At 42.8% G+C, this 25,404-nt stretch overlaps 1 protein-coding gene across 1 annotated transcript; it reads right to left on the bottom strand.

The window, feature by feature from the left end:
* Window positions 1-1,167: 1,167 nt before the first annotated feature.
* fgd6 (FYVE, RhoGEF and PH domain containing 6) lies at window positions 1,168-23,765 on the bottom strand. Its single transcript, XM_019278438.2, has 21 exons — window positions 23,506-23,765; window positions 19,512-21,528; window positions 14,825-14,942; window positions 12,710-12,777; window positions 12,600-12,630; window positions 9,546-9,697; window positions 7,778-7,934; window positions 7,412-7,499; window positions 6,179-6,229; window positions 6,032-6,090; window positions 5,868-5,939; window positions 5,631-5,699; window positions 5,454-5,537; window positions 5,142-5,221; window positions 4,951-5,053; window positions 4,728-4,871; window positions 4,539-4,641; window positions 3,777-3,871; window positions 3,556-3,684; window positions 3,319-3,467; window positions 1,168-2,811 (listed from the first exon to the last, which is right to left on the bottom strand). The coding sequence occupies exons 1-21, from the start codon at window positions 23,513-23,515 to the stop codon at window positions 2,769-2,771; spliced, it is 3,822 nt and encodes a 1,273-aa protein (XP_019133983.2). The 5' UTR covers window positions 23,516-23,765; the 3' UTR covers window positions 1,168-2,768.
* Window positions 23,766-25,404: the final 1,639 nt, after the last annotated feature.

Below are 25,404 nucleotides of genomic sequence, written 5' to 3' on the forward strand. Positions count from 1 at the left end.
TACTGTAATGTTACTAAAATACCTAATTTATAAATATACGGTAAATATACTGGTACTACGGTAAACTTCCGGTAACCACAGCTGCCAGGTTTTTACCATAAAAATAACTCTAAAGATTTTTGTAGTTGCCGTATTTAATGGCGAAATTCCCTTTAAAATGCTGTATAATACAGAAGAGAGTAGTATTTTATATCAGAGACTTAATTATACAGGAAAACACTGAGTAGTATTTTATATCAGAGACTTAATTATACAGGAAAACACTGTAATATTTGATATTATTTTCATATAATATTTTAAGGTCTTTTACTGTCATTAGACATTTTAAAACACCAACTCTAAACATAAAATCAACAGTACTAATATCCTTTTACCGTAGTATTAGGGAACATTTATACTGTATTTGTTACAGTAAAGTTCTGGCAACCACAGCTGCCATTGTATTAATAATCTAAATTTGCAAAGTAACAGGTCAAAAATAGAATCAGGTGAATTTCAAAGTAGGCTTTCACATACAAGGAATGTGTCTTGGTGTTTTTGGTGCATAGCAAACATTCAGTAAAGAATAAAAGAATATAAGATAAAAAATTAAGTACTAAAAAATATATATGTACGATGCAACAATTTTGTTCAGTGTACAGAATATTTTACATTTTAATGACTTAAATGATTATTTACAATTTATATTCTGTGTGTATGTGCATTTGTCTGCAGTCAAATATGTAACAGATTTAAAGTTAAACAATCACAATCAATTCCAGGACATTAAAGTTATCAGATTAAAGAGCAGCAGCTGTTTCACCGTTTCAGATCCTTCACATCAAATCTGCAGATTCAGCAAACAGCCCTGGGAGGATTCAGCCGATGTGTCCTGACACAGACTTGAACTCGTGTTTTTTATTAAAAAGACAAAGCAAACATCCATCGACTCCCCCCAAGAGGTCGTCTGTAACACGGTGCAGTGTCACAGCTCAGGGAGTCGGATGAGGAAATAGAGCATAAACCAGAAAAAACATAATTAGAAAATCTCATCTCTCAAACAAACGCTTTGATCGCCGCGCTGAGAGAGACGTCGGACAGCTGATCTGCTGCCTCCCACATGGGTCTGTCTGCACTCTGCAATTAAAACAGTGACAGCGGAGGAAATGAACACAGGAGGACACGATGCATATTTATATATATTTTTATTAAAAACTGTTGCCTGACAGTTTAGAATCATTGCTTATAGGAGACTCTAACTCTGATAGAGTAGATGCTTACAAATGTTAATGTACAATCAGTGAAGAAATGCATGTTTGGTAGCTCCTGACTAGCATTTTCACACCAGACTAGCCCAAATCTGAGAGCTCTACTGACAGTATTATTCCTTCACTCAAATATAAAAGTAACATTTGGGTTTCTTCGACTGTGAACTCATTTCGCCCTGACGGGGTAGTGCAACAAACGGCAACTTTAACCAAGACCTGAAGAAGTACTGTTTTAAAACTACAAACCCCAGAGTACCCTGGCTATAAAAGTGAGTAGTCATGCTTTTAATCTGTCCTTATTTAGTGAAGAGTTTTAAACAGAGCACCTATATTATTGCGATTTATCTCAGAACTGGAGATATATTTAAAAAAAAAAAAAAAAAAAGGCACAACGTCTGCAAAAAATTCAATTTTCTTCCTTTTGAGCATTTCCTCAGAAATATAGTTCATGAATACTTTCCACAGTATTTGCTCATACATTTGAAAAAAAAAAAAAAAAGCTCCTTTTTCTGTAAGCAAAGATCTTTTAAATTTAAAAGATTACGTTTGGATGGAAAAATATTTCCCTCCCCGACCCCCCCGACTCCCAAAATAAGTGGCAGCCTGTGCTTTTTCAAACAATAAATCTTCCTATTTTATAAATATTAGCTCTTGGCTTTGATATAAAAAAAAAAAAAAGGTCAATGTTGCTCTTTCATGTCCATATACAGTTTTTGTTTTTTTTACCCATTAACCATTTCTAATGGGGCTAAACACACTTTAAAAAAAACTGTATGAAAAATATCTACAATATTCAGGATGTTTCCAGTTTTCTCCAGGATGCTGTTTTTGTTTAAATTCTATTTATTTAAAAGCCACGTTTTGTTTGTTAAATTTAAAAAGATACAGGAGTAAAAATCTCTTAACCAGAGAGATCGACCTAAAAGAGCAGAACTTCCAGAACTTCCTGTTTCGTTGCAGAAGCTGGATTTTCACAGTAAAATCCCACCTTGTTACATCTTTAAACTCTGAGCGACACAGATTTTTAGAATATTTTATGATTGATCTATCTTTAGATTTTAAACTACGAGACCCAATATGCCCGAACGCAGGCGGACGATCCCGTCTATCTCGCGTCGCGCAGAAGTAATTCCTTCATCCGTCTGCAGTTCAAAATGATTCCCAGACTTCCTTGGATTTCCGAGGGCTTTAAATATTCCTGACAACTGTTTCTGTCTCACTTCCACACACTTGCTTCTGGACTTGACCTTTGACCCACAGCTGCGACAAACCGTTAACCGTGACCTCAGCCAGCACCGCTGAGCATCAGTAGAGAAATGTGTTTTAGAGGAGCAGAATCCAGTTCTCGGGAGGGGAATACGTGGCGCTCTGCAGTGGGTTTTTTCTGTTTAACAGTCCAATCCGGAGTTTTCCTTCCTGAGCTGGTGACCCCTCGACCTGACATCGATCGGGGGTCGTAAGTTGTCTATCAACTGGCTCCGGGGCTGTGATACTTCGACTTCGCTTTGCTGCAAAATCGAGTTACTGTTCGAGAATCATGGCCTCTTGGAAGGCTTCGATCCATCTGAAAAGACAATACAAAGCAAAAAATTAGAAACAACGCGGACAAACACGTTAAAATACTTCAACATAATCCCACAATTAGAATCCAGAAGATATTCATGAATTTAAACACAGATTTTTATATGATTTATGGATATTTTTCAGCCATTTAAGGCTTTTATATTCAGTAATTATCTCTCTGTACGGTACTGTAGCTTTTATAGTCAGTGGCAGAGTCCGCCACATTCAGACGGGAACCAGTTCTGCGGTGAAAACGCAGTTTTGGGTCGTTTGTTTTGGCCGCCAGCTGCAACAGAGAAGTTGAGCTGGATCCAACTTTTGGTAAAAACACAGCTTGACGTCACGCTGCGGCCGCCAATCAGACCGGACAAATCTTCCACAGTCAGCCTGAACTGTCTCGGAAACTGAGACTATCCAGGTGGATTCATGGACTCTGACACTCTACCTGTTGTGTTCTGGCTTTTGAATTGAAATCGTCTGAGTTAAATCGTTGTCTTTGTTGAGTTACCTCTGTGCGGTGGGGATGTCGTCAGCTTTAAAGATGTAAAACAGCGTATTTTTGTGATACAGCTTGAACTGCAGCTTCTGAGCCGGCCCGTTCTTCTCCTCCCTCAGGAAAAACCCGAGCAAGGGCTGACTCTCCAACGCCGCAACATCCTGAAAAGGAGTAAACGATTATTCAACCAGAAGGTAGAGAAAGTACACAGGGTTGAATAAATTAAAGGGTATGACGCAGGCTGAGTACCTCACTGGCGGCGTAGGTGTACAGGACTTTGTTCTTGATGACAAACCACAGCCTCTTCCACTGCTTCTTGTTGCCTTTTGACCTGTTTAAGTAGCCGCTCATGGAGGAGTTCTCCGTGTTGGCTGAAACCTGGAAACAAACAACATGAGAAAAATAAAATAAGTTGCTTCACACACAATCTCATAAATTCAGCCCATGAAGTGTTCATTTAAGTTCCTCGCCTCTTTTAGTGCAGCAGGAATCTTCTTCTGTTTTCTCGTGAAGGAGAACGCTCCAGATTTGATCGGAGAAACTGACGTTGAGGCGCAACGGTCACCTGGAAAACAAAAATGTAACAAACAGATAAACGCCATGTGGTTCTACCAAATTCCACGAAAAGTCCAAAACCGACAATGTGTTCCTCCACAATCAAATTTTTTAAAAACAGGTCACAAATATTCAGTTTTTCATGTTTTAAAAGACTAAATAATTCCCTCAAACTGTTGCACACGGTAGTTTCTAATCAAACGTTACTTAAATAGGAGGAATTGGTCCGCTTCTTCAGACTTGGAGGTGCTGACTCTCATCCCGGCCGCTTCAAACTCGACTGCAAATCGCCCGAAGGTTACGGTCTGATGGAGCTAACTGAGGCTATGGTGGGATGTCCCTCCGGTTTGGGAGCGAGTCGCTGTCCCAAAGCGAGGGAGTTCAAGTATCTCGAGGTCTTGTTTGTGAGATGGACTGGGGGGCTGGTGCCATACTGGACCGATGTGGTGAAGAGGAGGAAGGCAAAGCTCTTAAATTCCAATTTAGTCTAGGAACATCTCCTCCGGGAGGAGCTGAAAAGCATCGCTGGGTAGAAGGACGTCTAACGAAATGGATGGACGGTCCATTTTTTGGGGACTATTTTCAGCGGTGGATTCATCCACATTTGGTGCTCTCATGAGTATTTCCATCTGTCTGCAGCTTTGTGTTTTTAATAACAGAAATCATGGTTCACTTACTGTTCTCCTGCAGCTTGGCAAAGCAGTGATCACACACGCGTGCCGGCTGGTTCTTCAAGTACTCCAGGTAGTACTTATTGGCAGAGCACGCCTGACACACCACCTACAGCAACACACATGTACAACAAGCGATGAGAAGCGGGGCTTGACGTGTTGTTGGAGCAGAAGTAGTCTTAAAGAGGTACGGACCTTGCCACAGGCGCGACAGTGATGCCTCCTCCAGGTGAGGGTGAACTCGCAGGTACAGATCATGCACATGGTGGCCCTCAGGTCTGGGATCCAGATGGGAGCTTTTGAACCTAACGGGGCGCCGCTGTCGACGACGCCCTCAGCCTGAGTGGAGAAAACGTTAAGGGTGGGTTTATTCTTAAAAACACTCGAACACACACCCCGCACAGATCGATCGCTTTACCTCCTCCTGACTTCGACTTGATATGAAGGTTATTTTCTTCTTCGTGTAGTCGTCTATGGCCTTGGCGATGGCCTCCAGCCACTCGTCTCTCTCTGTAGCCGAGCTGCGAGCACAAAATGCATCCAAACTATAAGCAAACTCAAATATTCACGTCTCAGGATGTGCAAAAATCTGATGCTGTGGTCGCCGACCTGGCCGACAGGATGAAAGAGCGCTCGACGCTTTCGATGTTCAGCTCGTTCTGATAGGCCTCCTGACTGGGTTTACTCACCTGCAAAACACAACATGAATCCATAAATGACAGACAAGCATCAGGGGAAATGTGTGAAACTGCATCAATAATGCACGACGGGCACATTTATAGGACTGGCAATCAAAGGCAGCATTACATAAGGCAGCAAACAGATAAAACGGAGCTGTAATAAAAAATGCATAGACTCAAATATTAAAAATAAATCAACACGAGAGACATCAGAAGTCAGAAAGAAAGAAATGTGTCTAACCTTCATCCCGGCCAGAGAGAGGACACTGTTGAGTTTATACTGGCCAGACTGGACCGGAGTGGTGTACATGAGTGCATCGTTGAACTGAATCGATAAAACACGGACAGATTGAAGGCATACAAATAAAATCTGACAGGTAATTTAAATTAATATAATCATTTACCATGAGTCACTCACCAGAAAAAACATCCGTGGCTGCATGACTTTCCTGGACAGCTTCATCAGAGTGCCCTCCTTCAGAAACACCTGAAAACACGAACATACAAAACGGACCCGCTGACTAAGTAACATACGAAAGTTGCTGTGTCATATTTGGTCAACTTTGCTTCAGAGAGGATTCACACCAGTGTGAAAACTCTAACCACGATCTGAACTCGGATTCAGGTGAGATTTTACGGGACCGGACTGACTCACCCTGCCCGGCTGAACGATCTCGTGGTGACCGTTGAGGCTGTACTGAATGTGCATCAGCTTCTGGAAGTTGTCCTGAAACACGACGTCAGAGAGAGAGAGGTGAGCAGGAACACCAGGGTTAAGTCGAGGAAACATAAAGCTTTTTACGTAGAGAAAGGTCTCACCCCTTGTTTCATGATATCGTTAGCGTGGTTGGCCACTTCTTTCACGATGCTGAGGGCGGCTATGCGGACAGAAAAAGATGAAACATTAATGTTTCTCATCGTGTACAGCACAAATGATCGTCCCCATGTGTGAACCCTTCGTCTAACCTTGTGTGTCTTTGTAATCCTCAGAGTCTTCTGGGAGGTTCTTCAGATAATCTGCAAAACAAACAAGAAAAACTTTATTCCTGCTTTGATGATCAATTTTGAAAGAAGTACTCATCTTTTACTTTTCCAAAAGTAGAAGCCTGACATTGTGGACGGAACATCTTTTGGAAAAACGCAACCGAACATCACGTCAAACTTCTCCACAGTCAGCCTGAAGTGTCTCTGAAACTGAGACTATCTAGGTGGATTCACGGACTTCAACTCTGATACTCTACCTGTTGTGTTCTGGCTTTGTTTATTTCATGTACCCAGCTTATAAATCTGATTCTGACTCACAATTTCCGCTGCAAAATAGTGACACAAAATTTGGTTTCTGTCCTGATGTTTTATGCGAAAGAAAGAGCGAGCTGTGGTCGAGCGACTAAGACAGTGAATGAGAGCGAGGGAGCGCCGGCATCGATAAAGCCGGTTTATCAGCCAAAATAAAAAGTTGTAGAAATATACTAATGCCCTCTGTAAAGTTAGAGCTGAAGGAGATTGCCACATACCTCACTTTAAAAAGACTGACATATGTTGTTATTTATTAAAATGTGTTATTTGACTTGTATTTATACTGTAGTCACTTTAAACTTATCTAACCTATGCATATACCTTATGCCTGTTGTAATACATGTAACTGTGGCTATAACTCAAGAATTTCCCTTCAGGGATCAATGAAGTAATCTATTATTTCTGCAATTATTTCTTCTTTTTTTACTGTATATTATACTTTATTATTAACATACTTTGGAGCATTCAGCTTCTTTGTATAAAATAAGTTTAGAAGGCTTTTGTTCTCCTTTACATGCACATTATTTATTGTTGTCGTGGCCGTTGTTTTTTTATGTTTCCTATATTTTCTATATGGGGGACAAAAACACTACAATAATCTTTTGAATTCAACTAGTAACGCCCACTAGTCGTGAAATGTGCAGAGAGGTAAAAAAAAAAAAAAGAAATGTACTGGTACAAGTATGTCAAACTTGTACAGGATGTTAGTTACAATCCACCCATGTTGAAGGTTTTATGCCTCAAAGCATTTTGATGTCTGTCCACTGGGTGCCAGTATGGTGCCAAAACAAGACAGACCTGACCTCAGTCCGGTAAAAAGAGCACCGTGATTCAATAAAGCCTCGACCTGGCTCGACATCAGACCAGAGCGAGGTGTGAGTGTGCGTCAGGGTGTTTTCGTACCTGTGAGCAGCAGCTGGTACTGAGGGATCCTCTGCACTGGTTTCAGCAGGTAGTGTTTCAGAGCCAGGCTGGCACATCTCGGACTCATCTGAGAATGAACAGAATGTAGACACTGAAGCTGCCGATCGTCTGCTTTAGATAACGGGTACAGTGTTTTGATATGTGCTGCTGATAAAGACGACTCAGGCAGGCAGCTGAGCGTCATTATGTTTTTGGCAAGAAAACGACAAAAAATCTAATTCAGGTCGAATTAAAGAATTTTAAAAAAAGCAGAAGGGGAAGATGGAAGATAGTGAAGTAACAACAGATAACACAAACAAAAACACACACTAAAAAACAAACACACAACCCTACGTGCGGCTCTACCTCAAACTCTTTGACCACGGCGGAGAACGCGGTGTTTTTCCTGCACTGTTCGTCCAACAGCGCCACGTTGTTGTCAAACTGGCGGATGTAGGTGGAGTACATCTTCAGGTAAGGACCCTTCTGGACGAAGATGTCCGACAGTCTCTGGTGATCGCTCCTGTAAGCAGACGGACAGAAGTTGTTCATCTATTGATATATTTTAAGATGAAAATTACATCATTTTTGAAACTTTATAACCATATTTTTGTCTTTTTTTTAATCTGTGGAGTAGAGCAGCAGAGTGAGAACTAAAATGATCCGAGAGGTTGTAAACAAACCTCCAGTTCAACTCAAAGTAGGTAAAACACCTATTTGAATGAACCCAAACTGTCCATTAAAACAGTTAATTGCACTGTAAAACAGCAAAATGACAGCAATTAAAAAAAAAATCAAACATCTGACTCACACAACAGACAGTTTGGATGATGATTTTAGAAACGACCTTAGAAATGTTTTAATTAGAGGTTTCCAAACTGTGAGGTGTGCGTGGGAGAGCTGCAGAGGAAGAGACACTACTAAGATAGTTCATGAACGTGATCCTGATGATTTGTCTGCTGATCAACTCATGTGACAGAAAGCGGCAACCCCCCCACCCGTGTCCGTTAAGTGAAGCCAATTGCGGAAGTGCCAAAAACTGCAGTTCCTCAAACGTCCACCTGAGGCTGGCCCCAGAAGTGAGTCAGTCTCCGTAAGTCCCCATGTTCAAATGTCACAACTTCACAGCAGAAATAAACATGTTTACAGCCTGGTACAAAAAACAGTTTTGGTCTCTGTAGCTAATTTCCCCATTCATGACAACTGTACTGAGGGTGAATTTATATAGAGCTCACCTGAACTATCCCATTTTTAAATGTTCATGAAAGAAATGCGCATCCTTTACTTCACTACATCTAGAAATATAAGTGGTTTTCAAACCTCCCTTCAGACAGCAGCCCCTCACCCCGGCTTAGTTTCACTCAATTACTGGATGCCTCTGGGATCGTGATTATGTTATTTGATCCTACAGACACTCAACAATGGAGCCAAGATAGCCTCATCTTGCTGTTTGACTTAACTTCACACGACTCCGAAGCACATAAAAAACAGGTCTGTCCATGAATCTGGATTCAGGATATTATATGTGATCTGTTTTTGATAACTAATGTGAATATATGTGAAGATTTAGAGAGACTATCCAGGTGGATTCACGGACTACACTCTGATACTCTACCTGTTGTGTTCTGGGCTTTGTTTTATTTCATGTACCCAGCTTCTAAATCTGAGTTTCACAATTTCCGCTGCAAAATAGTGACACAAAATTTGGTTTGTGTCCGATGTTTTTTTTGGCGAAAGAAAGAGCGAGCTGTGGTCGAGCAACTGAGACAGTGAATGAGAGCGAGGGAGCACCGGCATCGATAAAGCCGGTTCATCAGCGAAATAATAAGTTGTTTCCTGATACATGAAGATTTAGACTGGGTGTGACTTCCCGAGGGTGTTGTTGTAGCCAATGTCCATCATGAAAACGTCCATAAATCCTCTTTTATGCCATGGGAATTATCATATTTTTAAATGTTGTTGGTACATCTATGAGTACGATACATAAAAGAACTGCCAAGAACTAATTCAGCGTACTTTTTAAATGCTGCCAAGATGTAACACACATCATAAGATCCCCCGGCGCATTACTGTGCTTCCAGATCGTACAGATCTACAAAAATAGCAGTGAGACTGAAACCTATAAATATTTTACCAGTGTGCCACTCTCTCCTCCAGCTCCCTCAGCAGGTCTCTGTTCAGCTGGTACAGCTGCGGCAGGTAATACAGGATCTGACTGAGGATCCGCTCGTCCACCACCGGCTTCCCGTTCTGACGGGTTGCCTTGGCAACAGCATCCCGAAAGTCCTGAAGAGACACAGAGGGCGAATGATATTGTCATTACACACAGACACACACACACACACACAGCTGGTACAGGGTGGGGTGACACATGACAACATAATGTATTACAGCAGGAACACCTGGTTATGACCTCATAAACTGCCCCCTCCACACCTCTGCGCTGATTTTACAACACACACAGACACACACACACAGACACACACACACACACACACACACACACACACACACACACACAGAGCTGAGTCAGCACTCTTTACTTTATGCAGCGTGCCAACACACACATCCACCTGGAAGGAAGCAGGGAGCCCACGCAGGAGCCCAATGTCCTGGGTAATATGTGCTCCCACACACACACCCACTTATAGATCTCATAGATGGTGCATCTTGTTTCTGAACGACATATTTTGGTGCGTTAAGTAATATTTTCCTTAAAAGGCAGTGTGACGTATAACTAGCAGATCATCAATACATCTAGTACACACACGAACATTTGAAAAAATATCAACAACTTTACCGCAGGCCGTCTTTGTCACGCCACGCCACACTGAACTTTTCTGGTCTAGTTTTCAACAACAACAACAAAACAAGACAAGCTCATCAACACACATGTACAAACCTGAAACCGTATTTGACTAGACCGGTTCCAGCACCGGTTCCTACCCTGACCTGGCAGGACGTTCCACAACGAGAAAAGTTTGGATCGCCCTGAGCGTACGGGTGGCAGAGCCAGGCGTCGTTCATTGGAGGAGGTAACACATGGATAAAAGATTTGAATTGAATGCAGGCTGCCACAGGTAGCCGAGTAACATGTGATTTTTTGGGTGTGCCGCCGTGTTCTGGATCATCTGAAAGGGTTTAATAATAATAATAACCTGTGTATCATGATGTGTTAATGTATCATACACTATTATAACAACCACTTGAGCTCCTGGGGAAAAAGAAAAAAAGCCATTTTCAGGCTTCAGCAGTCCTTCAGGTAAACTGAAAAACAAGCGCGGTGGACTTTGGTCACAAATAAACCAACTTTAAAAAATGTAAACACGTCGGTGAATGACTCGCCACAAGTATGCGCACACACACACACACACACACACACACACCAGGATTATCTAAGGTATGTGTGTGTGTCTAGAGGTCGTCTCTATGGCCTGAGGAAGCAGCTGCTGCGTGGCCAGGCCGTCCGCCGCGAGGGAAGAATGCGATCTGACCTCGTTTCTTGGACAGAGCTCCACGCCTCGACCTACTCCCACCCCCCCGCCCCGTCCTACTCCCACCCACAGGACGTTTTAAAACAAATCCTACAGCAGTTCCACTAAAGCCACGCGCCGACAGGTGGACCCCCGTCGCATGAACTCGCTCACCTGGGTCTGTCCTTGACATATACAGTATGTAAACAAAGGCAGAACCAACAGATGCTGCTGTTGTTTACATTAAAAAGTCTACACGGCAGTCTGTTCGACAGCAGCACAGGGATAACTCACAAAAAAGTGACATTAGAAGTCACGAGGCCGGCCTGATTTCGCTCCCGTCATGTCAACAAGCAAACGTCACATGGTTCCTGTTAGTCCAGCATGCGACATGACGGGTGAGTTAGGACATTTCTTTAAAGAGCGCGTATCGCAGGCTTGTGCTCGTCAGGGAAACCTAGTAGAAAATAATTTGCCATCACGGTAAATGTAGAATTATTGCCAGATATGGTGGGCTCCTACTAAATAATCCTAATGAAAGTAAATGTAGATACGTCCACATAATTTTCTTAACAAAATAATAAAGAGATACTGAAAATATTTGTAAGAAAGGTTCATTAAACGTGGAGAACGTCCAGATGAAACAACAGCACAGGGCTGCTCAGCGAGCTCCAATGCTGACTACAAAGTAGCCACCGAGCTCCTTCACCCACCACCGCCTGGCTCTGCCACCCGTACGCTCAGGGCAATCCAGACTTTCCTCGTCTCTCTGCCACCCGTACGCTCAGGGCAATCCAGACTTTCCTCGTCTGTTATTCCCCCTGTTGGTGGAACGTCCTGCCAGGTTTTACCGGATCAGGTCACCCACTATACCTCCTGAAGACCCATATCCTTCAGAAAAGGACCTCGTCTGCAACACTACCAACAACTGGACATGCTAAATCCATCCCTCTCTACAACTGTCACTTGATTTGTCCTTGTCATACTGTACCTTGATTATTTCCCTTTTTGTAAGTCGCTTTGGACAAAAGAATAAATGTAAATGAATCTCTTTAAACTATGTTTGGCTGCTGGCGAGAAAAAACAAATGGACAAAAGCAATTGTCTATTAAATAAACTGTACGGACAAATTGCACAAATTCTGGGCAACAGCTCCCTGTAAACGTCTATAAACTGTAATCTAATATACATGTTATTGACAAACCTTGTCTCTGTTGGGAGTATCATGTTTCCTGTTTGAAACCACCCATTCAACATGAAATTATCATTATCATACCAAACTTTAACTGAACACAAACTCTTTAACTTACTCATGCTTTCTTTCTCTCTGCACAAAAACACACACACTCACTATTTTGCTCGACAAGCGTTCCCCATAATGGGACCGATCAAAGCAGACGTCTGCCTACTTGTGGCCGTGAGGGTTTTTTACCTGCCCACTGCCGCCCCCGGCAAACCACAAACCCTCCAACGCAGCAACTTTATAAAAAAAAGCCCTCAGCTTGTGAAACAACTGCATTATTCTCTAACTCGCCCGAGAGAGGATGACACGGGCCAAGACCTCATTAATTCATGTCCATCCCTATGGAGGGGAAAAAAAAAGAAGCTTTGATCGCCATTCAAAACAATCACAGCGTCTTTGCGGGTAACAAAACATACAGTATGATTTATTATGCTGGGCAGAAATGTTCCCTTTGAGCGAATGAGACACTTACTATGTGAAGAAGCTTGAGGACGTCCACAAACCTGATGACAGAGCAGAAATACGTCAGTCACGAGCATAAAAACACAGACTGGACTCTGGCGGTGATGTAAACCCACTCACACTTTCTCGGAGCTCATTATCTCCTGGGCGATGTGCACCACCTTCTTCCTCTTCATCTCATCCTCCTGCTGAAAGAGAAGAGAGAGACACTTGTTTAAAAACTACAGAAAGCGCTACCGTCGACTGACTTTAACCAAAAAAAACACTGGTCCACTGATCACTCACGGGCTCACTGCAAATCACCATGATGCACCGTTTCGCTCGGTAGAACCATCAGGATTGAGTTTGCAGCCCTCCGAACAACAGCTCGATCGGGCCTGAAAAAGTAGAGCACCGATCTTTCTCTTCCCCCCTCTCCCTGTCCCTCTCTCCCTCTCTCTCCTCTGCCTGATGGTGTGTGTTGTTGAATGGTAATGGGGCGGTCTCTCTGTGACTTAATTTGGACAGCGGCCTTGGCCCCCGCTTGACCGAAAATGTCCCTACCGGTCCAGTCGGAGCCTGGATTTGTGATACCCCAGAGCTTTGAGTGGCATCGGACACAGGCGCTGACAGTATCATGGAGAGGGTCAACTCTTGTAGTTATTGAGAGAGCTATTCCTGAACCTGTAACCCTTCTGTGTTTGCTCACCATCCCCCCTCTTCAGCACACAAACACACACACACACACACACTGTCTTATGGAAAGCTGAGGCAGGCAGTGAACACACTTGGCAGCAGACGTCCGCTCAATCTCCAGCAGTGACAGTTCAGTCAGTAAAACGAGACATCATTGTAATCTGCTCTGTGACGTGTTGGCATCATGCCTCTCTGAGTAACGTTTCTGTAGCGTTTTCCACACGTTTGAAGCTTTAATAAAAGCAGCCACATGAAAGCAACGGTGAAAGGTAAAAACATTTCTATTGGACAAGATTGTTTGATTGGATTCTTTAAATTTTACTCTAAAAACTCTTAATCTTAAACTCTCATTACCCTTTAGACAAATGCAAGACGGCATTCTTTGGTTCACAAGCCTAAACAGCTGGAAACGTTTGCACTGAAGCATCGATACACAAAGATACAACGTACTGTAGCTACATACATTATTCAGAGCTGTTACTCAAGTAAAAGTAGAAGTACCACAGTATAAAAACACTCCATTAAAATGTTACTCAAAGGAGCGTGGAGGAGAAACTACGGCGGCCACGTAATGCTCAAAAAACTATCAAAGTACCAACACACGAATCAAAACAGAGTTATGCACATTATATTCTGTAAATACAGCCCTCTGTATCTGACAGACGGGACCTTTAAGTGAGTATGATGAGCAAAATTTACCTAAAATATAAAAAGTAAACAATCCTCAAAAGCTCAAAAGGTGTGCCAAAAACTGCAGTTCCTCAAACGTCCACTTGAGGCTGGCTCCAGAAGTGAGTCAGTCTCCATAAGTCCCCATGTTCAAATGTCCAACTTCACAGCAGAAATAAACATGTTTACAGCCTGGTACAAAAAACAGTTTTGGTCTCTATAGCTTATTTCCCCGTTCATGACAACTGTACTGAGGGTGAATTTATATACAACTCACCTGTTCACATTATATTAAGGATTAAAGTTATGCAGGATTAAGAGCATGTTGTTACAGATGGCTTGTTTGAGCAGGTTTTACTTTTATCTTTTACCTTTTGCATGATTACATTACAATTACCGATGCAGTTGTCGTGTATAAGCGTTATGTTGCTGCTGTGTTGGAGCTTTTGTCTGTTACTTTTATATATTTTAACTTTGCATTCTTGGTCAGAGAAAAATTATTTGAAGATGTCAAATTTATGTGGCGTTTTTCACGATTTCTTGCCATTTTATGCACAAACAAACTGTCAGATTAATCAACAATAAAGAATAATTGTTCATTCAAGCCCTAATATGATTCATTTTTGAAATATAAGTGCAACAGTGTGTTCTTTTGTGTTTGTTTTCGGCTATTTCTTTTTAAGTTACCGTCCGATTTCGAAAGAATAAAGTCGACATTTAATTTTCTGCGCACTTCTAAAAAGTCTTCAAGGACTGAGCTGCCATAAAAAAAAGAAACTATATACAAACAAGGACGTTCAACCAGATAAAAACACATTTTTTTGTGTATATTGTTATATGATCACTGCTCAATGGCTGGAGTGCCCTCACACTTTACAGGGAGGTGATTACCTGACGGTCTGCCTCGTCCAGGTTCTCCTTGCTGGAGGTGGAGCTGTTGTCCTCTTCGTCTGAACTGTGGATCTCCTCCTCCTCCTCTTCAGAGTGGACGTCCTGCCTCAGCCAGCCGCTGCTCGCCAAAACACACATTCGACACAATAAACAGAGACGGAGCGACAGTAAGAGAAGAGATTAAATTACACAGAGCAGAATTCAGTCTTGCTTCAAAGGGGAATGTTAAAATGTGTGAATGAGAAGCAGGGCAGGGCCTGAGAGGAGCATGAGTGTTCGAGGAAAGAAAACCCTCCCTGGATAAACACAGATTAAATATCGTCACATGTAAGACCTGATGAACAAACTTCACACAGTCTTTACCCATAAGAAGCAGATGAGTCAGTCAAGACTCATTCAGAGGAAAATATTCATTACTCTGTGACAACATCTGTACCAACAGGGATCATTTCCACACCTGAACTTTGGAGCTTTAAAGAAGAGTTCAAAGTAAAAATAGTAATTATATATACTACAGTACAATGACTTTGTATTGAGGTTTATATGAGCTTTTGAATGTTGATGCGTTCACTGACTTTTGTACATCGATGTGTTCACTGACTTTTGTACGTTGATGTGTTCACTGACTTTTGTACGTTGATGCGTTCACTGACTTTTGTACGTTGATGCGTTCACTGACTGCTGTATGTACTGAAGCTTTTGAACGTTGATGCGTTCACTGACTGTTGTACATTGATGCGTTCACTGACTTTTGTACGTTGATGCGTTCACTGACTGTTGTACATTGATGCTTTCACTGACTTTTGTACATTGATGCTTTCACTGACTTTTGTACGTTGATGCGTTCACTGACTTTTGTACGTTGATGCGTTCACTGACCGTTGTACATTGATGCGTTCACTGACTGTTGTACCAACTGAAGCTTTTTAAAGGTTGATGCGTTCACTGACTTTTGTACATTGATGCGTTCACTAACTTTTGTACGTTGATGCGTTCACTGACCGTTGTTTATGTTAAACAGAGCTAGTGTGCACCAAGCCATTCATTTGTCATGGTACTTTTGTGATACACACACCTCATTGTGATACAGTATCTATACTCTTATTGTAATATTGATTTCAGTGCCCAGTCCTAGTCATCATTATGTTTTAGGTATATCCACTAGAGTTTCTCTGCTAATTAAGCTAAAAGCGATTAAAACCTGAATTTCTAACAACAAAACAACATGTTGGCTTGAAACATAAAACGTGTTGTCTGCCAGGTCGGTACAAGCAGCAACATGCTTTTGTGTGTCACTAATGTTTTGATCTGGCTCTCGGCGTCTGTACTGAAGAGTGAAGCTGTCTGATTTCAAAGATTGATGAACAGGAGGCTTTAATGTGTTTCGATTTCCCCTCTTTGCTGCTGCTGCTGCTGCTGTGTGGAGGCTTTGCAGAGCTTTGTAGATACCTTGGCAGAATAAATATTAGATAGGAAAGGACTGCGGGTCTCCAAAAATTCTCACATTTCCTTTCACTCTCATCAGCAATAGCCCACTCTCTCCACTTCCTTGTTTTTCTTACGTGCCCTCCCGACAGTCTCTTTCACCTAAATCTTAACACACACCGTCACTCTCCCTCAACTTCTTTCTCTCTCTATAGCGGAGCATTCCAACACACTGGGTTAGGCACAGAGCGCCACTTGTTTACAGCTTGAGGCTACTTACATAAACTTAACAGGCTCAGATGCCTGGGAAACACTGCAGATTCACTCGCTCCCTGCTTCTCCTCTCAAACTCCCCCCGCCCGGTAACCACTCTGCATTCCAGACTGAATTAAGAAGCAGGGTACGTCTTAATTTGTTTTTAAAACGGACGATTTTAACGCCGTCGTCACCTCCGCTTCCCCACGGACTCCTCATCACAACAGTCTGGGCCTACGATCAAGAACAGATTGATCTTAATAACTTGTTTTCTAACTAGCTGACAACCGATTGTTTGTGTTATTTCCTGACCGAAATACCAATAATTCACCTGTTTATATTCTTAAAGCTGCTCTAAACTAATATTTTTATACTAACAATGGATCAAATTATTATATGCAACGTAAAAAAGGGCAACAGACCCACAGAGAATTAGCTCTACGGCGTGTTTTAGCACCTTTCAGCTCATTGTTTTGGTCTTAAAGCCTGCATCTCTAATGTTTTGGGTCTTACTCATAGGGCTGGGTATCGGTACAACCCGGTACCAAGTAGTATCGAAACTGCGCCTGTCAGACGATACTTGCAATCGGTTCTTTTTATACCCAGATCAAGAAAAAAAACTACTGTTTCTATTGTTTTTGCTCGCAGCCAATCACCACAAGCGTTCTTCCATTCAATGCGCCGTGTGATTGGTCCATCAGTAGTTTTTATGGCGGTAAAGAGGGTTCAAGCCGTGCGCAGTTGGCTGGTTATTATTATTACGAGATGCCGGTGACGCTTACGTAACCGATTGCTTTCTTTTCGCATGATTAATATCAAATCAAGCTGAAAAAAGTATCGAATAAATACTCAGTTGGTATCAGTACCGCTTTAAGGGTACTGGTATCGAATTTTTTTAAACGATACCCAGCCCTACTTACTCATCTTAGAGACAGTTAAGCGGCAAGTGGGTGAACATAGTGGCGCATTTAGCAGCTAAAGTGTCAGATATTTCCCTCCAGGGTGGCCAGAATAAGCTAAAGTGTCAGATATTTCCCTCCAGGGTGGCCAGAATAACGACTCCTAATGAATGCTAATGTAGTTCAGCGTCTGCTGGGTGAGTAAATAAGCAGCTACGTGACAAATGTTGTCTTTAAATGTTGTTCTATTGCCCCAAGTGGCCAAAAATATATAAATTAATACTGTTTTAAAAAAACTTTATTGTTTCTAACTTGAATATCTTATATTTATTTTTCTAAGATGTTACCTTTATAAACTAAATTAATTAATCAGGTGGCTGCAAAAACTGCAGTTCCTCAAACGTCCACTTGAGGCTGGCTCCAGAAGTGAGTCAGTCTCCATAAGTCCCCATGTTCAAATGTCACAACTTCACAGCAGAAATAAACATGTTTACAGCCTGGTACAAAAAACAGTTTTGCTCTCTATAGAACTTATAGAAGTCACCTGTTCAACTTATATTAAGCCGTGGCCGCTTTGACTGACAGGTAGGTGCCGTTAAAGGTTTGTTTGAGCAAGCAGGCGTCATTCAGTGATGAATGATGATCCATGTCTTTGCCAGCTTTTAGATTAGCCAGACTACCAAACATAGCAGCAGCCAAACCTGTGGGCGACGTCACGCATACGGCATCCATTCTCCATACTTCACTACAGAGGTGATTCTTTGGAAATATATGAATTAATAATTCATGTCCATTAACTCCACTGCTCAAAGCCAAGAGATAACCGGATCGACAACGCCGTTAAACAGCAAGTTAGTAACTGGTTTAGCTGGAGGCGGATATATTTCTCGACTCCCACGATATATCATGTCAGACTTCTTAACCCGAGATTGTAATTTATGTATTCATACCTGTTATGTTCAATGTCCTTTAGAGCGACGGGGTCACTATTTTCATCTTTAACTTAAATCGTTTGTTTTCCTTCTATGTATAGTGCTCTGCAAACTGCCGCGTGCGATATAAAAAGATGATTTAGTTCACTTCAGATCTTCTCACAGAGACACAGAGGAGAGAAAAAAAAAGGAGTGATGAGGTTAGGAAGAGGCTAAACACAGTGCGAGGGCGGGCAGCCTGAGGAGGAGGAGGAGGAGGAGGAGGAGGAGGAGGAGGCCGGTGGTTGCTGGAGGTTTATTTTCCCTGTTCTAGAGAGCTGTGTGGCGTTTCTGCGATTCTCAGACATTTCCTGCCCTGGCCACTGAAAATAACCCACAGGAAAACAGGCTGACCTGCAGCACATCAATGTTCTATTCAAATTCAGTGCCACTGGCTCAAAGGCTGACTTTCACACTCTTGTAAATACAAACCACTAATGTCACCTGCGCAACCTGTCGCGCACGGCGGGTTCCCACAGTGAAGCTACGGGTCAGCTGAAATTACAGGGCTGCAGCAGCGGGGGTTAAGTGTTGTACAGCAGGTCCTGGATCTCGAAGCCTAGATCCACCTCAGGCTCAAAAAACACAAGCAGCCATTGTTCAGGGTATAAAAATGTCTTTTTTTCCTGAGCTTAACTGGGACTGAGACCATAAATCATCTTCACATACGACATCTGATGCTGCTAAATGACCACCAACTGTTTTTATGATTTTTAATGGTTTAGGAAGCAAAAAAAATCAATTTTCAGCTTCCTAAATATAATAATCTGCTACTTTTTAATGTTTTATGTGACTGTTTTACACCATGTACCACCGCAGAATATATTACCACCAGAATAACACGTTAAAATACAGAAAGGCCGACACTATTCAGCTACAGTAGCTCCACGCAGATGGAGAGTTTTTCAATTTATTGTTGAATCCTGAATGAAACCAGTTCAAGAGTTACAAACGCGGTACTCCTGATCCGATCATTTTACCTCCACTGAAATATGAACCCTCAGAATCAGAGTCAGTGGTTAGATACAGTACAGGAAAATGGGAAATATGGATTAGGTTGAAACATCTGAATCGGTCTTGAGATAACTTATTTTTTTGGTGCCATGTATATAATCCTGAAGTGAAATACTCTCGTACCTCTCGTACTCGTGGTCCTGGTATCTGTGGTAGGGATCCTGCACCTCGTAGATGTCCGAGTCGTCTGCATCCGGGTCATGTGGCCAGCCCAGCCTGGCGCTGTGAAACGGCAGGTTCATGTACTCCGGGATCTCCTCATACAGAGGAACGTTCTCATACTCCACCGATTCCTCCACACCTTCTCCGCAAATATCGCCCGCCCCTATGCAGCTCTTGGGCCTCTCCAGGCTTTTCTGCCCCCGGTTTGACTCTTCCACGCTGGTGCAGTCCAGAGACTGGCCTCCCTTGGCCAGCAGCTTTGGCAGCATCTTCACAGACAGCCTGAGCTCCAGCAGCTTCCGGAAGGAGAGGCTCCTCTTTTGAGAGTCCGCCCGGGTCGCGAGGTCGGCCGCGGAGAAGGATTGCGCCCTCTGCTTGCCCCCCAGAGCTGGAGCTCGGCTCTTTGGCGGCACGCTGCTCCTGGTGGGTATCTGGCGGCTGAAGAAGGTCACGCAGGGTCGGGTGAAGCGCCAGGCTGTTTTCTCCTGAGGAGGCGCGGGCAGCTCCCTCATCGGGGTGTTGGCGTGCGGAGGCGCGGGAGGGCAGATGGAGGGCGGAGGGGGCGCTGGCAGGCTGTGTCTTTGAGGTTTTCTGGGCGGCGCTCTCGGGGACTGCTGATCCTCGGCGGAGAAGGCTTTCCTCGCGTTGGCCAGCGGAGGGTGACATCCCAGTTTGATCTGCTTGGGGAGGCTGTGAGTGATCGGGTAGCGCTCAAAGTCACCGTACCCGTCCTCCTCATCCTCCTCCACCCGATGCTCCCCGCCCTCTTTCTTGTGGCTCGTCGAGTCAGGTTGCGAGAGCAGGAGTAAGGAGTGGGAGGTGTTTTTGTTAAGAGAGGTGGGCATTGTTCTGTGAAGGCGAGGCGAAAGGGAGGTCTGCCGAGGAGGAGGGACGGGAGCGTCGGTCTCATCATCTCCTAAACCTGAGTCTTTCTGTGTTAACGGGTCATCGCATGCGTCCTGTCTGAGCTCCTCGCCCTCTGACCTGAGAGACAGACCGGCTAGACTCCCCTCAGCCTCTCGCATCTCTTTCGATTCCTCCGCCACAGCCACATGATCCTGGGCGCTGCCCTCCACGCAATCCTGCCTCACCAGGGCTGGCTTTTTATGTTTGCGTGGGTGAGGGACCGGGAGAGGCTTACTGGGGGCAGCAGGTACCTGCAGATCGGGGTGTAACCTAGGGGGGGATGCTTTGCATTTGACCGGGAAGGATTCTGCAGAGGACTCATGAGGAGAGAAAATGATGCTGCCTGCAACATCACAGGCCGAGTCTGTTAAATCTGAGTTTTGGGCCTCAGTCTGTACATCCGCTTTTGAAATATCAGGCTCAGCTGCAGCACTTTCCTGATGTTTGACAGTCTCCCTCTGCGCCTCTCTGTTTACCGATACCCTCTCCAGGTGTCTCTGTCTTTGAGGTTTATCCCTGGGCTTTCTGCTCGTCCCTCCACCTTCACCCTTCTCCTCCCGCTGTTCCGCTTTCTCCTGTGCCCTCGTCCCCGACGTAGAAATCCCATTCTGCAACAGCTCTTGGTGCAAATCGCTCCCGATCTCGGCCGTATTTCCGTTTTCCAGATGCTGGCACTGGGACGAGTCCTCGATCCCGCAGGAGCAGGTGGGAATGATGTAATCCGACTCTCGTTTGTTGTTCGCCTCTGATAAAATCCCATTTCTGGAGTTGAGAAGCGAGAGGCTGTCGCCTAAAGCCTCCTCCGATTCCTGAGATACGATGAGGGGTTCGCTGGGTTTGGGTGGCGGAGGTGAAACAGGAGGAGACGAGGCGGCGGACTTGGGAATGCACGGTTTGGGGGCAACAGCCGGTTTTGTCCTCTTGAGGGTAGCAGGGGAAGGTTGGGAGAGAGAGACGACCGAAGACTGGGAGAGGAGACCCGGTTTGGGGGCGATGGGTGGGGGTGAAGGTTTGGTGGTGGTGGTGGTGGTGGGGAGTTTAGGTTTGGGAGCTAATGGAGGCTTCTTCACACCTGCACGTAAAGAAGAGGAAGGATTTACAGAAAACCATCATTTACTCACACTTCCTTTTGAAAATGAATCATGCAGCATCAGCACAACCCACAGACGCATGCTTCACCCACCCATCCACCCCTCCTTCAACATAAGCACCGACAGCTGCAAGCTGTGGTTGTGTAGCTCGACTCGGGTCAAGAGGTCACTTTTAGGGTCAGAGGGGAAGAACCGAGGGCTGCGGGATTAACATTAGGATCTATAACTTCAACAAACTCTTTCAAAATGGCAAAACATCTGCTCCTTTCACTGAAGCGCTCGCATCTCCACAAGTAAAACTGGATTATTCAATTCAGACTCACAATTTAATTTGTACCCTCCTCCCTGCCCTTGAGAATGCTCGGCATGCCACTACTTCTTGTCCAAATTCAATTTTATGAATTAAAAAAAAAAAAGATCCAGTGTGTAGGATTTAGCGGCACCTAGCAGCGAAGTCGCAAACTGCAACCGACTGAATGCTCTTCCCCCACGCCTCACCCTCTTCTTCTGAGCATGTAAGGGAAAACATAAAAAGCAGTGTTTGGTTTGTCTGTTCTGGGCTACTGTAGAAAAATGGCAGTTGAACATGCCTCCATGCATGCATAGTTTAAAAGGTCTAGTGTGTAAGATTTAGTGAAATCTAGCAGTTGAAGACCCCTCGCCTCTACCTCTCATTCTGAGGTAACGTAAACATAACAATTCTTATTTTTTTGAGAATGAAAACATAGTAATGAATATTATATTCCATTTCTGTCAATAGATACTGTTAAATCTTACACACTGGACCTTTTAAAGACTAGTTAGACTAAATATATTTCAAGTTTGTGTCATTCTCACTGAGATGAAATAAAGATTTAATAAAAAAACACTAATAAAAATCTGTGAATTGAGATTGTAGGCCACATTTTCCGCTCTAACTGGCTGAAAAACTCTTGGCTGGCCGACACCACGAGAAGTGGAGTCATCGAGCGGATGTTTCCGAAAAGGCCAACGACCAAAAAACCGCTCAGCCTCCCCGAGACACGCTGCTCTGAGAGAGGGGACAGAGCCTGGCGCGGAGGTCGGTTCAAAAAACGACAAAGTGTACAATCAATGCGCTTAAAAACAATTAAAACTAAGCGGTAGGACATTAGTTAACGCTTTATACTTATTAACCAGGGTCGCTTTTTAATTCGGCATACATGTGTTATTGGAATATTTGAACTTTAAGAAGTGGTTCACATAAATGTTGATCAAAAGTCACCATGGATGGCGGTGAAGAGCTGAAAGAAACAGCCTAAAAACTTCATCCAGCTCTTACTTTGTTGTTTATCTGTAAGCCGAATTTAAAAGTGCATGCTCACGATGCTAGAAAAGTTAATAAACTATATCATCGGTGTTTAAAAAGACTCAAAAATAAGCGATTTGATGTTTTTCAAGCGGATTTTGGCCTTTCACTTTCAGGTATCTGGACTAAAAAACACGACAACAAATCCTTAAAAAAAGAAAAACAGCATGGCATGTGTCCAGTTTGCTGACACGAATTCACCTTTATTAAAGCAAAAACAAAAAGCTTTTATACGAGATAACACTGCAAGCCGACTTGTTGCATCAAACAGCGAGGACAGATGTTTTTAAGACAAAGGATTTAACCCCCCTATCCAGCTGCAAACAGGAGCTGTGATATCAAACGGAAAACAGTTTTCATTGTGAGTTATGTTTTTTTTTTTTTTTTTGCTTTCACTCAAATTGAAGCCTGTCTTCTTTTATATATATGTTTGGAAGCTGTTATTAAGAAAAACTGTAATTAACTGGTGGCTGAGTAAAAAAAATAAAAACAGAGAGAGTCCGTTATAAAACAGAAAAATGATTTAGTGTCAAATCCTGCGAGTAAACTTTAGATTAACTTCCAGCTGACCACAATGGGCTGCTTGCACAGCAGGATTTGAAGTTAAGTTTAGCTCCCCCACGAAACAAACCTGTGCTCATGACTCCCGACTTGCTCCTTTCTCCATGGGTAAATATGCGTTCAATGGAAATGCGTTAAAATCTGCGTTTTTTTCCTCCTTCGACACCATTGTCAGTTCGAGACCCGCCTCGGGGAGAAAACACACAGATCCATCGCTGTCGTCCCTTATCTCGCCAGCGGATGCACGGATAAAGTCTTTACGCCTGTTACTTTTTCCATTTTCCCGAAAGTTTTCAGCCACGGTGCTTTTCCCAACAGTGTCAAGCGGACTACAACTGAACTACAACACTTCCGTTTAGGGGGGTTGGGTTAAAAATAAAGCTACTGATGCCAGAAAGACTTAGGTACTCTGTTCAGGGGCCCACGACTGACAGGGGCCCCAAAAAATACCAACAAAACATCAATATAAAATGATTAAACCATCATCATTGAGTGTATATATATTTCAAATATAATAATGAAATTAATTATCTCTTTGTTTTTACATGTTTTGGGCTGTAAAAGTTAAATAAAAAATGGCCTTTAGTACGGAAGCCCTAAAGGGTCATACATACATATATACATTTTATTCCACCCGTTTCCCCGTGATAACGAGATAATTAATTCAAGATCTCGAGAAAACAAAACGATAGTCTGGTGTATTAAATCATTGCAGGAAACATCATTTAGTGTAGCAATGTCAGAGGAGCAGTATTTGTATTTGTTCTTGTTTTGTCTCAAAACTCAAAACATTTCAAAAAATTACTGAGTCTGAAATCCAGATAGTCAGTTTTGATTTTCAGGGTATTTATGACGACATCAGGCTCAGTTAGATTGCGCCTCCGATAAAGCTGAAGCCTTGACGCATACTAATGTGTACATTATCTATAACAAGGCATAAAGCTATTTCAGCCTGTGTCAGGCCTTGATTGAAGAGATATGTGATGATCGATATTCTCCTGCAGAAGCCAAATACAAAACATATCAAGTAGAGAATTCTCTGTAATCATGGCAGGACAACGGCTGCCAGGGTAATACTGAAACTGTGGAAAACACCTAAACCCCCTGAACTAAAAGAGTGGATAAACATCATGGTCAAAACAGCTTCATGTGAAGTTATGCTTAACAGGATGAATAAGATCAAGACACCAGTCTGGGACTTGTTTTGGACTCACATCACATTGACTGATGATCCTACAGCTTGAATACCTTTTCCAGAGGATATGCAACATGTTGTATGTATACATCTGCTGTGTGTATGCTTTCCAGCTGTGTAAACACATCAATATGTTCCCTATACTTTACTTTATTTTACTTCACTAACATCATTTATATTGTGTCTGTATTTTATTTTATTAGATTAGATTAGATATACTTTATTCATCCCACCACTGGGAAATTTACTTGTTACAGCAGCAGAGGAAAGTGTAGCATACACTACAGAATTAGAAAAAAGTAGAAAAGGCACAAAAAAAACAAAAACACAATAAACAGACAGAAATATCTATAACCTACACAATAAACACGAAAAACAATCAACCTTCAAAACAGACAAGTACTGAGGATAAAAGTGGCATGATATATAACAAGAGTATTGTAATGTAAAGTGACCATAGTGTAAGAAATATTGTGTATATAAGTAAATTAATAATAATACTATTTTATTTTAAAGCGCTTTTTAGGGTACTCAAAGACACTTTAAAGAGAAGAACATTAAATCATCAAAACAATATAAGATGCACTAAAAACACATTAGACATTAAACATTAAAAGCAATTTAAAAAGGTGTGTTTTTGTTAGAGATTGAAGTGGGCAGGTCCGTACAGTCACGGATGTGTTTGGGGAGAGAAAATAGTTAAAGTGACCACGATACAAATAATATTACAAAAGTAAGTGACCATGATATAAATAATACTGCAAGGTATAAATT

This window comes from Larimichthys crocea, chromosome XX (genome assembly GCF_000972845.2).
Source record: "Larimichthys crocea isolate SSNF chromosome XX, L_crocea_2.0, whole genome shotgun sequence".
Lineage (NCBI taxonomy): Eukaryota > Metazoa > Chordata > Actinopteri > Sciaenidae > Larimichthys > Larimichthys crocea.

Coding starts and splice junctions, on each gene's coding strand:
- fgd6 (XM_019278438.2), bottom strand. Junction 7,935..9,545: donor GAGGAGAGAGTGGCACACTG/GTAAAATATTTA, acceptor GTCTGCTTACAG/GAGCGATCACCAGAGACTGT. Junction 5,054..5,141: donor TCTTTCATCCTGTCGGCCAG/GTCGGCGACCAC, acceptor TTGTGCTCGCAG/CTCGGCTACAGAGAGAGACG.